The 15,000-nt window shown below is 50.3% G+C and overlaps 1 protein-coding gene across 3 annotated transcripts in view; it reads left to right on the forward strand.

The window, feature by feature from the left end:
• arb2a (ARB2 cotranscriptional regulator A) overlaps positions 1–15,000 on the forward strand; it is a 132,599-nt gene that overhangs the window by 50,263 nt on the left and 67,336 nt on the right. For all 3 annotated transcript variants that reach the window (XM_084690817.1, XM_084690819.1, XM_084690818.1), the window contains 2 exons: positions 2,386–2,613; positions 12,238–12,357. In XM_084690817.1, the coding sequence (XP_084546943.1) occupies positions 2,386–2,613; positions 12,238–12,357 (348 nt within the window). The remainder of the gene's footprint in view (positions 1–2,385; positions 2,614–12,237; positions 12,358–15,000) is intronic.

Raw genomic sequence — 15,000 nt, forward strand, 5'->3', positions numbered from 1 at the left:
CTCGCTCTCTCTCTCTCTCTCTTTCGTTCTCGTTTTCTTTCTTTTGCTCCTCCGCTCCTCCGTCTTTGCTCCTCTATCGGTCCATGTGTGTGTGTGTGTGTGTGTGTGTGTGTGTGTGTGTGGTGTCAGTGCCAACAAAGGCAGCCCCGGGCTGGGCTGGGCTGGGCTGGGCTGAGCTGCTTAATAGACCCTAGCCCATTACCTCTCACTCTCTATAGATCTGCATGCCCAAAAGAGGGAAAAACCTCCAGCTCCCCGCCCAGGTGCTGCACCACGCACGCACACACACACACACACACACACACACTCCACGGACCACACTAAACTCACACAAACGCACACCAGACTCCCCACACCACACACAACTCTCTCTCACACACACAAACACACACACACACACACACAATCGCTAAGCAACAATATGACTTAGTGCCAATGAAACTCGTCTGACCAGAGAATCTTTTCCAGATGAAATGCAAAAAGAAAAGGTGGAAATCATATGTTTCCCTGTGAAACAAAATAAGGATTTCTATATTTGTTGTGATATTGTGTGTTTAAGTGTTTAATGCACTTTGTATAATACTTTTTTATTTAAATGGGATTTTGCTAATCTGATGTTTTTATTAGTTTGTCCTATTTAAGGCATGTTTGTGTGTGTATATAAATATGTACACACACATTCTATTTGTTAGTGAAAATTGAACAGAAGAGTCTGTTTTAATTTGATCAGTTCTGTTTAATTGAACATTCTCTTTGTTTTTCGAGTGCACATCCATTAATTCAAACATGACATTTAATTTTGTCTCTCCCTAAAAAGTATCAGAACGGCTATCTAGCAGGGGTGTACTCTGCTGCCTCTAATAGATTTGGAATTTAGAACAGTTGTTGAGGTCTAGACATTTAAGTGTTAGAAACAGTGTCAGATATTTTGTTAAGCACTAATTGTATTGATTATGAAAATAGAGCTAAATAGCATGACCCCTTAATTCAATCAATTCTTTGTTTATAATGAACTACACACCGTGGGGGGAGAAAAAAAAAAGTTGAATGTGTTGAAGTCTCAAAGTTTCTTTTGGAAGTCCTGTGTGCCGGGAGGAGACTTGCATCCTGGAGCCTCGGAGACGGAGTGAGAATGAGAATCATTTTATAATCTTCACCAGTGTGAACGTGTCATTTTGCTGTTGTCAACACACGCCAGGTGCTAAAGGATATGGGTGTGGAACAGGTTTGACGTTGCGATGGGCGGAGAAAGATGCTTACACACACACACACACGCAGACAGACGCATACCCACACAGACACACACACTGCATACACACACACATTGTGTTAACACTTATTAAGAGGCAGGAGAAGTACCGTCTTGAACAGACAAGGTGTGTGATGGTGACTTGAGGAGAAAACTGAGCGACATAGCCTTTCCAACACGTACTCTTGTCTCCAAAACCCTGTCTCAGCAGGACAGTTAAACTCTGTGTGTGTGTGTGTGTGTGTTTGCACCCAAATGACTGAGAGTGTGAGTGAAGTGCAGCCAAAGTGGAACAGGATTCTATCCATTTCCTGCTTTAGTTTCAGGGTGCTTAGGATAATAAACACACTTAATTAAAGCAGCTTCAAAGTTGAAGAAGTCACTCGAGGCTTGGGAAAACTTCCCGAGACCCTCCGCACTCTGTGCAATATGTTTCCCCCCCAGCATCGATCTTTGACATTTCACTTTCTATCTCTTCTTTTGACCTTAATTTGAACGTACCGCGACTTTGACAACTTTGACATTTGTGTATTTTTTTTTCAATACGTGCACTCCAGTATTTGTCCGACACTTCTCAGTCATGAATTGTGTATAGTTTGATATTATAAATTATACCCACACTCCCACACACATCTGACTTTAAAACACACTTGCATGTGCCTGCCCCAAACTCCGGCATAGAGTGACGCGATGATCGATTGGCCGGGATATGAAGTGGCACATGACCTTTGGACTCCTTAAACGCTGCCCATTGGCTGAAAACGGCCGTGGCGCTAATACCTTCATGAGTCTGAGTGATGCCATGCTCTTTAGAAAACCCCGCTCTGACTTCTAATGAACCTCCAACTCCGTGGCATTTGGGTGACGTCGCCCGCTCCAAGACCATGCCAGTCCCACTCGCCTGCCGGTGTCCGCGGCTCTGACGGCGACTCAAGCAGAGCCTAGTTTGTTGTTGTTGCTTGGGGGGGGGGGACTTCCTGTTTAATGACGTCTGTCTCTCTCTCTCTCTCTCTCTCTCTCTCTCTCTCTCTCTCTCTCTCTCTCTCTCTCTCTCTCTCTCTCTCTCTCTCTCTCTCTCTCTCTCTCTCTCTCTCTCTCTCTCTCTCTCTCTCTCTCTCTCTCTCTCTCTCTCTCAGGAAGGCTACGGCGTGATGGTGCTCAACCCCAACGAGAACTTTGCGGAGGTGGAGATGGCCGCCGCGGACGCGTCCCCGCCGTCGCCCCCGCCGCCCCCCCCCGAGGCCTCGGACGAGCCGGCGGAGAAGAGGGAGCGGAAGGACGAGAAGGAGGCCAAGAAGAGGAGGGACTTCTACAAGTACCGCAACCCGCAGAAGGAGCGCGACACGGAGCAGACCCCTATACGTGTGAGTCAGAGGGAGGGGAGGGCGGGGGGGGGGGGACTAAACAAGGGATGAAGAAAGAAAAAAAGGAGGAGGAGGTGGAAAGACAGTTTGGAGTCCAGGGAATGTGTGTGTGTGTGTGTGTGTGTGTGGGGGGGGGTCTGGGCAAGCGTTGGGGGAGAGATAGGAGGGAAGAGAATGACAAAGGAAAAAGGGCAGGATGGAGAGAGGGAGGGAGTGTGAGGGAGGGAGGGAAAGAGAGTGGGAGGGAGGGAGGGAGGGAGGGAGGGAGGGAGGGAGGGAGGGAGGGAGGGAGGGAGGGAGGGAGGGAGGGAGGGAGGGAGGGAGGGAGGGAGGGAGGGAGGGAGGGAGGGGAAGAAAGGCAAGAGAAAGACAGGCTCTTGTGTGGTCAGAGTGTTTGGCCGCGCTCCAGTGTGCTCTCACTGTGTTTGTTAACCACATGGATAGTCTATTCTCTCTCTCTATTTCTCTTTCCTGCTCCCTCCCTCCGTCAGGGTGGGCTGGTCAGTGTAGCTCTGGCCCCTTACTCTGTTGACCGCTGGGATTATTATCTCCCAAACACACACTCTCTAAACACACCCGCCACATTCTTATCATGCTACACTGACCATACACCACCTAATTGCACGCGCGCACACACACACACCTATGTCTCAGTGTCCCATAGGTTTAAACAAAGGAAGAGATCTCAGCGCCCCAGGTTGTTCCCAGCGCATAGCACACAGCTTGATGGAGGGCTTTCTCCCAGACCACGTCCACCGTTCCTCGAAACGCTAGCTCTGGTGCCGCCGTCGCATGCGTTGAAGAAGTGAGAAGTCAGTAGAGATGTGTTCCAGCCGTGACCACGTTCTTTGTCTCAATTCTGTCGACGGCGGCGGAGTCTATTTTCTTCTTCTTTCTTTTCTGTGCAGTGTGCGCGTCTGTGTGCTTGTGTAATCACGTGTGCATGTACGTGTCTTATACATGTGCCGGTGCGCAAGTGTGAGTGTGCGACAGAGAGAGAGAGAGAGGGAGTGTGTGTGACAGAGAGAGAGTGAGTGTGTGTGACAGAGAGAGAGGGAGTGTGTGTGTGGCAGAGAGTGTGTGTGTGTGTGTGTGTGTGTGTGTGTGTGCGTGTGTTTGAGAGAAATGTCACTCTGGTCTCTGACAGCAGTAGTGGTCGCTGTGGGACTAGCAGGCGGTGTGTGAGCTGTCAGCGCTCCCCCCCCCCCCACCCCCCTCTCTCTCCCACTCTGACAGTACCTTTACACACACACAGTAATAAGAGCTCATTAGCAGCTGTATTAGCTCTGTCTTAAAGGTGTACTTTAGCCCATACATCTCCCTCACCGCTAACACGACAAGGAGAACCCCCCCCCCATGTGTGCTACACCCTGACTGTTTATGTCATGAAGACCGGAAGTTTGACAGATCCACCGGTCAGTCATGATTTAATGCACCCCCGTGGTTTTATAGCGCTGGCATTGTATGCCTTTAACTGTATGTGCCACGACAGTATGCTAAATGGGTGTTTCTGTATGTGTCTGTGCCGGTGTTTGTTCTGGTGTGTGTGTGTGTTGTGTTGTGTGTGTGTGAGAGAGAGTGAGTGAGTGAGTGAGAGCTAGCTGCTTGGAGATAGAGCTGTGTGAGCAAATGATCAGACAGAAGATGAAGGGGAAGAGCCCATATTAATGTCTTAATAAATATTTCAACTGGACCAACGCTCAAATCACGTAATGAGGAGCCTCTCTCTCTTTCTCTCTCTCTCTCTCTCTCTCTCTCTCTGTCCTTTCTTTCCCCCCCCCCCATCTCCCTGAAACCTTTTGCACTTTGTAATGCTAGCAGCGTGAGATCGTTAGTGAAGTCCAACCCAAGGTTTCCCTATTCAGCTGGGGCAGCATGCAATATTTTTCACTCTTTGACATTAGCTCTGCCTCGCTCTCCCTCTGCCTGCAATATAGATGGTGACCAGATGTACAGAGACAAGGGCACACACACACACACACACACAAACACACACCTCGGGGACTGGACGTGGTCTGGCTCACTGTCTTACGATAGGAACGATAACAAGGAGTGAAATGTGATAAAAGCTGAAAGAAGTGTTTGTGGTTTTGCTCGCGACACCTAGCGATGAGGTGTCCGTCTCCCGGGACCTGTTTTCAGGGAGCCACCAGGTACACTGCCGTGTGTTCCTCTGCCTGGGTTTGAGGGGCAGGGTGCGGGGGGGATGGAGGGGAGGATGCAGGGACGAAAGGTCCGGGATGAACGGGGTGCCCCCCTCCGTGACCCCTCGACCTGGGAGTCGGCAGGGTGCGAGTGTGTTTGACCTCCCCTCTCTATCGTGCACGCCCCCTTCCCTCCCGACATGTCACTCTCCACTGCACCCGCTCTGTCACGGCCCCGCCCCGGAGTAAGCTGTCACACACACACACAGCCATGCCTGCACTCACACAGAGACACACTACCTTGTCTAAACACACTCAGGCACACACACACACACACACACAGTGGGCGGTTTTCTTCATCACTTCTCTGAGTCGGGGTGGGGGGTGGGGGGGGGATCAAATCAAGTTTCTTTAGTTAGGGCTTTTTCATCTATTCTAACAGCATCGAGCTTTCCCCTTGGTCCCCCCCCCCCCCGCTAGAGTAGCGGGACCACCTGCACACAACCCCACAGTCCCCCACAACCCCCTCACTCACACACACACACACTTACATATGCAAACTCAGGCTGTATATACACAATGTCACATAGAGAAGCTTTAAACGTTTACTCGCACACACACAACACACGCACACACACACACACACACACACACTCAGGGCATCTCTATAAACACTCTAGCGCACACACACACACACACACACACGCACACACCCACAGACACCAAGCCCCAGATAGAGTTGAGTTGATTAGTACGCTTCCTTACACACATTAATACGCTCTTAACTGCTTTTAGGATTCTTACTTTTTAGCCCTGGGGTTCATAGTGTGCAACCTCTCAGCCTTGACTAATCCCCCCGCCTCTCCCCTAGATCACAGCCCACTGGCCCATGTTTAGTGATGTCGGCGGAGGAAGGAGGGAAAGAGGGAGGATGGCGGGCGGGGTATGGTCGGAGGGATGGATGGTGGCATAGAAGATGGGGACAGGAGAAGGGTGGCGGTGGGGGGGGGGGGGGGGGGGTAATTCTGAGCACTTTGCCATATAGAAGTTTGGGAGTTCACTTTACTCTGAATTTTAGCACTAATCCAGTTACCTATTTTCTGTCAGCCAAGCGGAGGAATGGCAGGAACAAAAGGGACATTCATGGCTTAAGAAGCTTCCAAAGGTTTCCCTCAAGGCTGACTGCCTGGGATTAGGCCAGCAGACTCTGGAAAAAGAGCAAAAGGGACAAAACAACCCAGTGGAGCCTTTCTTAAGCACCACTTATTTTAGTAAATGACTGGAATACTTTTCTCTCTTTTTCTTTTTTCTTTTTTTCTTCATCTTCTTTTCTCTCCTCGCCCCGCGCTTCGTATTGTTGCATTTTCTGAAACGGTTCAGAGAAAGAGAGAGAGATGGAGGGAGGGTTTGCCCCCCCCCCCCCCTCTTTTTTCTTAGCAGATTGCAAGCCAGTGTTTTTCTTTTCTTTCTCTGGCACTTTATTCATCGCTCAAGTACCAGTACAACTCTTTAAGTGTTCAATTTCTGTGTTCCAGACCTGAGGAGGGTGAATGCTTTCTGTCTTCCTCTCTGTCTCTGTCTCTCTCTCTCTCTCTGGTAATAATAGGGGAAATATTAAAGCACTCCATGGCCACGAGTTTCCCAGTCTGTAGTGCAAGTTCCACACACTCTGTTCTCTGTCAGCTTATTATATGCAATTAGGACTATTATTATTTTTAATGCCTCTTCTTGACTGATGGGAATTTAATCAAGATCTCAACTTCATTCATTCACTAAAGATGAATATACAATATGACATCATCATACATGTTCTAGTACTGGGGCTTCCAGAGTGATATTGTTTCTAGTAGTACTATATTAGACCTATTTGACGTGTTACATTATATTGTTTACTGTATTAATCGACTCAAACACTCACATACATGGTTTGTGTGTGTGGGGGTAGGTGTGTGTGTTTTGTGCGTGTCCAGTCCATGTGCTAGATGAGATTCTGTCGCTGGGAGTGGTCGTGACCATGTTTGCCCTCGTCCCAGACTCCTCGACCCGGGGACAAGAGCAGCGTGTGGGCTGAGAGTCGTCGTGTCCGAGCGACATCCATGATTTAGCTGTGCCCTGCTCCAGCACCCAGGGTCTGGGGCCTCTCTTGTCCACTCTCGTGTTTAGATCTCCTGTTTCCCCCATGCCCCCCTCGGTACATCCTGTTCTACACACGCACACACGCACACACACACTCTCACAAGATGTGTACCCTCTCGGATATACATGTGCACGTGCACACGCATATGTACGTACACACCCATAGACCCACTGACACACACACACACCTACACCTGCTTCCAGTGTTCCTCTGCAGGTCTGCGGTTTGTGCCCTGGGTCACCTTCACCCCCTCCGCCTCTGTGTTTGCCCCGGGGCAATTATACAGACAGGCTTGATTTGACCTGTGACCCCTGCTGGTGCCCGGGCCGGAGGCTCAGCAAATCCAAGGACAGGGAGGGGCCCGGGAGGAAGTTGATTAACCTCTGAACCTGGCCAGAGGAGAGGGCACTGACCTGGATGAAGGTCACCTCACCTGCACTGTCTACACTGGGATGTGGAGAGAGCGGGACAGTGTGCTCGTGTGTGTGTGTGTGTGTGAGTGTCTGCGTCTCAGGTGTGCGTGTGAGAGTAATGTGTAATGTGAGGGTGTGCGCGAGTGCATCGGCGCGTGTCTCTGCGCGCTCCACGGACACGGCGCCGCAGCCTCGCCTCACATCCTCTGCTCCCAATCTTCCAGTCAGGTCAACCATCAAAAGCATCCATCCTGTCCTCCTCCCCCCCTCCCCCTCCCCCCAGCCCCAGCCCCCCACCGCCCCGCCAGCACAACTCCAGGTCAGCCGTGAACAAAACGCAGACTTGTCTGCCGGCGCCCTCGCTCCCTTTTTCTCCTACCTCCCGTCAACTAATGAATCCCGGGTCATTTCGGCTGACAATTCTTGGCCACTGCGGAGAGGCTAGCGAAGATGTGACACGGTGTGACCTTTCCCTCGTCTGCCCCCGGCCCGGAGCAGTCTCCCTTCCGACAGACTGCAACAACAACAAAAAAAACTACTAAAACGACTTCCTTTGTACTTTGTTAATGAGTTATTGATTTGAAACAATGCCCTAGCAAATATTGTCAGATTAGCTTGACCCCGCCAAGGTCGCGCTCCCATATAGAGTCCTCACCTCGGCTCTCTGTTAGGCTTCTGGAAGTCAATGGTCGTTTTTTTTTTTTCTCTCATACCTTTAAAAAATATATATCTCCCCGGCACACAAATGCGCAACTGTGCACCACCCCCCCCCCCCCCCCCCCCACACACACACACCTTCCTCTCTTCATCTCCGTCTGTGCCAGCCTGTCTGTCTTCCGGGCTTTCTTCCTTACCTGTGCCTACTCCACTCTCTCTCTCTCTCTCTCTCTCTTTCTTTTCTCACATCATTATATTCCCACTTCATGTCTGTAGGTGCTACCTGCTAATTACCCACAATGCCGTCATCAGTTTTTCCCCACCTATCTCTGCTGCTAATTTGAAGCGTGTCTTATCCCCTCTCCACAGACTCTCTGCATCCTCCAAACTTCCTCCAGCTCTCTCTTTCTCTGTCTGGAAGGAAAACAAGGACAGAGGGATGGAAGGAGAGAGACAGAGAGAGAGAGAGAGAGAGAGAGAGAGAGAGAGAGAGAGAGAGAGAGAGAAGAGGGCACGTCCTAGACGTTGATTAGAATTCAATAGCAAACAGGCGTCGAGGAGGCCCACATGCTAATAACTCTGGTGTTAATACCAAACATGTAATTACCTACGCCGTCAGATTAATATCTAATCATTCCTCCAAATGAAAACAATCCTTGTTTCCTGCTGATTGAGACCTATTACACATGGTAATCAGCTGGGGGATGCCAGGTGTGCTCGCCCAGTGTGTGGCCTGGGAGAGAGGGGGCTCACCCTGCCGGCCGTGAAAGGTGTGTTTGCGTGTTTTGTAATAGACCACCTGGAGTGCACATATTCAAAATGTGAGGCCTCTGTGGCTTTCGGACCCCTCGACGCTGCACGGGTCTACTTTTCTTCCCCTGTACTCAAGTCTGTAACCCGTCTCCCCCCAATATCCCCTTCGTCTCTCCCCTTCTTCTCCTCCTCCACTCATGCCCTCGTCCCTTCCGCCTCGATTTCCCCACAACCCTCTCCCACTCCTCCTCCACCCAACTCTCCGGTCCCCATCTTGCCTTCTCAGCGGAGGCAGAAGGAGACGCCGAAAGATAAAGAGACAAAGGGGGAGACCGACGTGGGGGGAGAGGAGCCCGGAGAGCTTGTTTGTCAGAGTGTGTTGATGCCGTTAGATTCATTGTTTCCTGTGTTGGTGGGACAGCGTTTGTCTTGGCTTTAGTGCTGTTTTCCTGGCCCCGCTGCGGTCCTCTCCTCTCCCTGCTCCTTATTATGGGATATAAACACCGCACAGGAACTGGGAGGGGGCTGGGGGGGGGGGGGGCTGTCTGTGTGTGTGTGTGTGTTTGTGTGTGAAGGAGGGAGTATGGAAGCAGTGGATAAGGAGAGGGAAGCAGCGCTAGAGCCAGTGCTGCCCGCCTGTCTCTCACTAAATTGAGGAAAGCAGACAGTTCAAAGGCTTGTCTGCTGACCCAGGTTATCCTGGGCTGACGTCATGCTGTACGTGTTTGTGCGTCTCTCTGTGTGTGTGTGTGTGTGTGTGTGTGTGAGTGCGTCTATGTCTGGCTGTGTGTGTGTGTGTGTGTGTGTGTGTGTGCTTACTGTTTCTCCCTGCCACCGCTACCTCAAACACACATCACATCTGTCAGGTGAACGGTCTATTCCTTGGGTGTGTGTTTCCAGTAATTAGTAGGATGTGTGTGGTGAGCTGTCTGCATCCTGACTGGCTAGAAGACGAGAAGTGTTTTTGACTGACACTAAACACAACACGCTGTGTGTCTGTGTGTGCGTGTGTGTGTGTGTGTGTGTGTGTCTAGTTTGAGAGAGGAAAGTACAGAGCAGTATGTATGTGTGTATATACATATTATATATTAATCTATGTGTTGATCGTTCCTCAGTGATTACTGGCAGCAGTACACAGTGAGAGGATCTGTCAGACTTCAATGTACACACCGCATGGCTGTGAGCCTCAACTCACTTTACTGTTCCTACCTCCGAGTTACGTGGTGTACACACACACACACACACGCACACCCATGCTCTACCCAACGCTCCCTTTCACCCGCCTCTCTGACAGTCCTGGCTGTAGGAAACTGGCAACAGGTGAGCATTGGGGAGTCTAGTCTGCACACACACACACACACACACACACAATGTGGGGGATAAAACATGGTCGGATATAAATAAATAAAGGTACAAAAAAAATATATAAAAAAAGGCGGGCAGAGCTGTCACAGGAAGCTGGTCTCTGAGGGCAGCCTGCTTCGGTGGAGCTAATTAACCCCGGGAAATAATTACACAAATATGCAAATGCTGTTTAGATAATTCACCACGCTATCAGGCCAGGTAGTCAATCATGGAGGGGGTGGGGACTGGGTGGTGCGTGTGTGTGCGTGTGTGTTTTTCTCAATATACGTATGGTAATGCATAGTTTTATTTGAGAGGGTTTGTGTGTGTAGACATCTCCCTTGGTGATAGTGCTGGAATCCTCCAAAGATCCTCCTCACCATCATCAGGATTCTACATCCTGTCCAGGCTGTGTCCATCCTGTGTCAAACCAGTGTCCAGACCTGACCAGACCTGGTTGGAACCCTGTGCCCAGGTTTTGCTAACCCTGTGTCCAGGCTGTCTCGCCCGATCCAGGTCCAGGATGAGGACAAGTGGAGGGGTGGAGGAGGGAGATTATGCAACTGAGCTTCTGAGATGAACGTCACGTGACGTTGCGGTGGAGGACTTGAAAGGACTTTGTTACCACAGGCCTTCAGACAGACATCTCTCATCCCTCTCTTTCCTCTCCTCCTCCTCCTGTCCTCCCCCCTTCCTCCCCTGCCCCCCCCCCCCCCCCCCCCCCCAGGGTGAGCAGGGCAGGGCAGGGTGCCGTGTTGCCCGCTGTTGCATCAGTCTGGAGCTGGGAGACTAGTCATCCCTACCACACCACGCTACTTCATAATGCAGCAGTCAAGATAAACACAGTGACAGGTCGATATGCATCTACACACACACACACACACACACAATAGGGATGGGCGTATACACATTTGCATTACACTGTGCAGTTTAATAACTCCACCGCGCTTCCACCCAAGACAGTGTGAGTTGAAGTCCAAATGAGCATAACAAATCCGATAGATGAAACGGGAGTTTTTACGGTTTGGTACCCCTGTGAGGTGGTCGGATGCGGCTATGCAGTTGACTGTGTTTGCTCTGAAATGGCTGTGGAGTGGATTCACCAATTGACAGTGAGGGCATTTATCCGGGAATCAATTATGAGGCCCGCTGAGTGGTGATGTTGCATGGCACAAACAATCGGGCTTAGTAATGGACCATTAGCAAGCCACCCACGTGGGCATGTTCATGGACAGACTGAGCAAATCTCTGTCTGTTTTATCAGTCTGTCTGTGTCTGTGTCTATCTGACTGTGTTGTCTGCCTGTCTGTCTGTCTGTCTGTCAGCCTGTCAGCCTGTCTGTCTGTCTGTCAGCCTGTCAGCCTGTCTGTCTGTCAGCCTGTCTGTCTGTCTGTCTGTCTGTCTGCCTGTCAGCCTGTCTGTCTGTCTGTCTGTCAGCCTGTCTGTCTGCCTGTCTGCCTGTGCGTCTGAAAAAGAGGCTGGACACATTGTATAGAATTGAATGTTGTTTGCTCTCCTGACATATTTATTCGAAAATGAAAGCCCAGAATCAATGTTGCAAGTTCATTAATGGATGCCCTTTAGTTTCACTATTGTTCTTTACAGCCCGGAGAAGTAGTGTGTGTGTAGTGGTGGTTAATTAAACAGGTCTTTGTGACTGTGTGTGTGTGTGTGTGTTTGTCTCTGTGTGTGTTTGTGTGTGTTTCCCTCCCCCGACCTTCCACTGTGTTAGCCCATTACACTGTTACCTCTGTTATAGATGCAGAATCGACCCGTCGATGGGGTACAAATTAAGATTTAAACGTTACGTCACGAAGCCTATCGAGTTTTACATTTAAGGCATTTGCAATATGCAGGACGTATTGATCCAGTGAGCAGGGTTTAGACGAAAGACCGCTGGCCACTAGCTGAATCCTCAACTGTTGTTTCCTCTTTTGTATAATGCATGGGAAACACCCAGAGGCTGCTGTAATCGTAGCAGCTTTACCTCTGTGATTTTCTTACTTTTTCAGAGTTGAAAATTCGGCTGTTTTTTTTTTTTCTTCAACATTTTCCCCGGAATTCTTCCCTTTACAACACCCCCTCAAACATCGTTCTCGCCTCGCAGTTTTGTTGACTGTCTTCTGGAGAGTTTGTTTACACGGGGAACATTAAAGGGCCCTCGCTTGTGTTACAGGAAAACTCTTCCCAGGAGGACCACGTCTTGTACGTGTGGGACCACTTTGTGTCCAAAGCCGCCGCCAAGAACGTTTTCATCATGGCTCACAGCTATGGAGGTCTGGCGTTCGTCGAGCTGGTGAGTCCTTTAAACCCCTCCCCCCTTCCCCCTGTGGATCTCTCGCAGGACACCCCAATCTCCCCCCCCCACACACGCACACACACTCTGGGACAGGACAGACAGCGTGCGTGATGGCATGTGAATTTTGTGGGGGTGTAGTGGTGGAGGGGGTGGGGTGGGGGGAGGGGGGTATTAAAAATAAATAGCGTTTTAGTTTCTTTGAGAAAACGCTGCTTCTGTCAACAATCCGGTCGGTCCCTGTCCTGGGGGGGGGGGGGGGGGGGGGGGGTTCTCCACTTCCTCCTTCCTCACACCAGGAACAGCAACAGAGAGCGGGGACAGCACATGCGCACGGAGGGGAAGCCAGACTTGTACTGAAGCAGACTGCAGCGCGGGCAAAACTCTGGGCCCGGGGAGAGGGAAGGAGAGGGGTGCGAGGCAGGGAGGGATGGGGAAGGGGGGCGGGGGGTGGAGAGAGGACGGGGGATGGGTGTTTTGAAGAGGCTGGAAGGGAGAGGGGAGAGGAGGATTGTTCGAATCCGCCAGGAAGCGGGAGTTCTCGTTCTCTCCTGTGTCGTCACCCTGCGCTGAAGTTCGCTTCCCTCTTCCGAGTGCCACCGTTCTGTCTCGGTGAGGTAGCCTGCGCTGCTCGGTATCCGATCTGCTCTTCAATTGTGGCCTCGGTATTGATCATCTCGCTCTCTTCCCTCTTGGTTATGTGTGTAGCCGTGTGACGCGAGATCAACCCACTTCACGTAGGTAGTTCAAAATCGCTAGTGCCTGACCGTCTTCTAGCACTGGGCTACTTGAGCTACACTGACGCTTGGCTCGGTAGCTAGGTACACGACCTTTGAAAATGGTTTGGCCCGCCGGTCATTAGCAATGCTAGCGCTGGGCTTGTAATGTTAGCCTGTTGCTAGGTCCGCAAGACCAGGAGTGCCATGCAGCAAAACAAGTATGCTAGCTCTGGGCTAGTAATGCTAGCGTCGGGCTAGGAATGCTAACACCGGGCTAGCGCACATGGCTCTGTGGTGTGATGGCCGCTAAAGGAGCCGGCTGTTGATGGCTCTTACATCTGTCAGATTTACTGGTAGACTTTCCATGAACCCAAATTATTTAGAACATCCTTCTTCTTTAGTGAAGGGGCGGGGGAGAGAGAGGAGGGGGAGATGAGGGGGAGGTGAGGTGAGGTGTAGTGGGGGATTTAGGGTGGGCACTCACCCCCCTGGAGGTTCCAGGAATATCTCTTTTCTTTCCTGATACCTACTCTCTTCTTTTGTTTTGTTTTGTGTTTTGTAATTTTAAATTTAAATTAAATATTCATGCAGTGTTTTGTCCATGACAGCCTTTCTCTCCTGGGCTCTCGCTGGGCGTGTGTGTGTGTGTGTGTGTGTGTGTATCGATGGTGCTGTGGTCCTTTCTTCATCACGTACTCCCTCTCTTTCTCTACTGTATATATCTCAGCATCTTGGAAGTCCTTTTATGTCCTTGCAATATGATACCTCATCATTTGATATACACATGTGCAGAACTGCAGATATATGCATGAAAGGGATCCCCAGGGGAAAAACAAGAGGAAGGGGGTGTGTGTGTCAGTACAGAGTGTGTCAGTACAGAGTGTGTCAGTACAGAGTGTGTCAGTACAGTGTGTCAGTACAGAGTGTGTCAGTACAGAGTGTGTCAGTACAGAGTGTCAGTACAGAGTGTGTCAGTACAGAGTGTCAGTACAGAGTGTGTCAGTACAGAGTGTGTCAGTACAGAGTGTGTCAGTACAGTGTGTCAGTACAGTGTGTGTCAGTACAGAGTGTGTCAGTACAGAGTGTGTCAGTACAGAGTGTGTCAGTACAGTGTGTCAGTACAGAGTGTGTCAGTACAGAGTGTGTCAGTACAGAGTGTGTCAGTACAGAGTGTCAGTACAGAGTGTGTCAGTACAGTGTGTGTCAGTACAGAGTGTGTCAGTACAGAGTGTGTCAGTACAGAGTGTGTCAGTACAGTGTGTCAGTACAGAGTGTGTCAGTACAGTGTGTCAGTACAGAGTGTGTCAGTACAGTGTGTGTCAGTACAGAGTGTGTCAGTACAGAGTGTGTCAGTACAGTGTGTCAGTACAGAGTGTGTCAGTACAGAGTGTGTCAGTACAGTGTGTCAGTACAGAGTGTGTCAGTACAGAGTGTGTCAGTACAGAGTGTGTCAGTACAGAGTGTCAGTACAGAGTGTGTCAGTACAGAGTGTCAGTACAGAGTGTGTCAGTACAGAGTGTGTCAGTACAGAGTGTGTCAGTACAGAGTGTCAGTACAGAGTGTGTCAGTACAGTGTGTCAGTACAGTGTGTGTCAGTACAGAGTGTGTCAGTACAGAGTGTGTCAGTACAGAGTGTGTCAGTACAGTGTGTCAGTACAGAGTGTGTCAGTACAGAGTGTGTCAGTACAGAGTGTGTCAGTACAGAGTGTCAGTACAGAGTGTGTCAGTACAGTGTGTGTCAGTACAGAGTGTGTCAGTACAGAGTGTGTCAGTACAGAGTGTGTCAGTACAGAGTGTCAGTACAGAGTGTGTCAGTACAGAGTGTCAGTACAGAGTGTGTCAGTACAGAGTGTGTCAGTACAGAGTGTGTCAGTACAGTGTGTCAGTACAGTGTGTGTCAGTACAGAGTGTGTCAGTACAGAGT

The sequence above is a fragment of the Hypomesus nipponensis genome, chromosome 24, assembly GCF_054491055.1.
Source record: "Hypomesus nipponensis isolate SF chromosome 24, ASM5449105v1, whole genome shotgun sequence".
In the NCBI taxonomy this organism is placed as follows: domain Eukaryota; kingdom Metazoa; phylum Chordata; class Actinopteri; order Osmeriformes; family Osmeridae; genus Hypomesus; species Hypomesus nipponensis.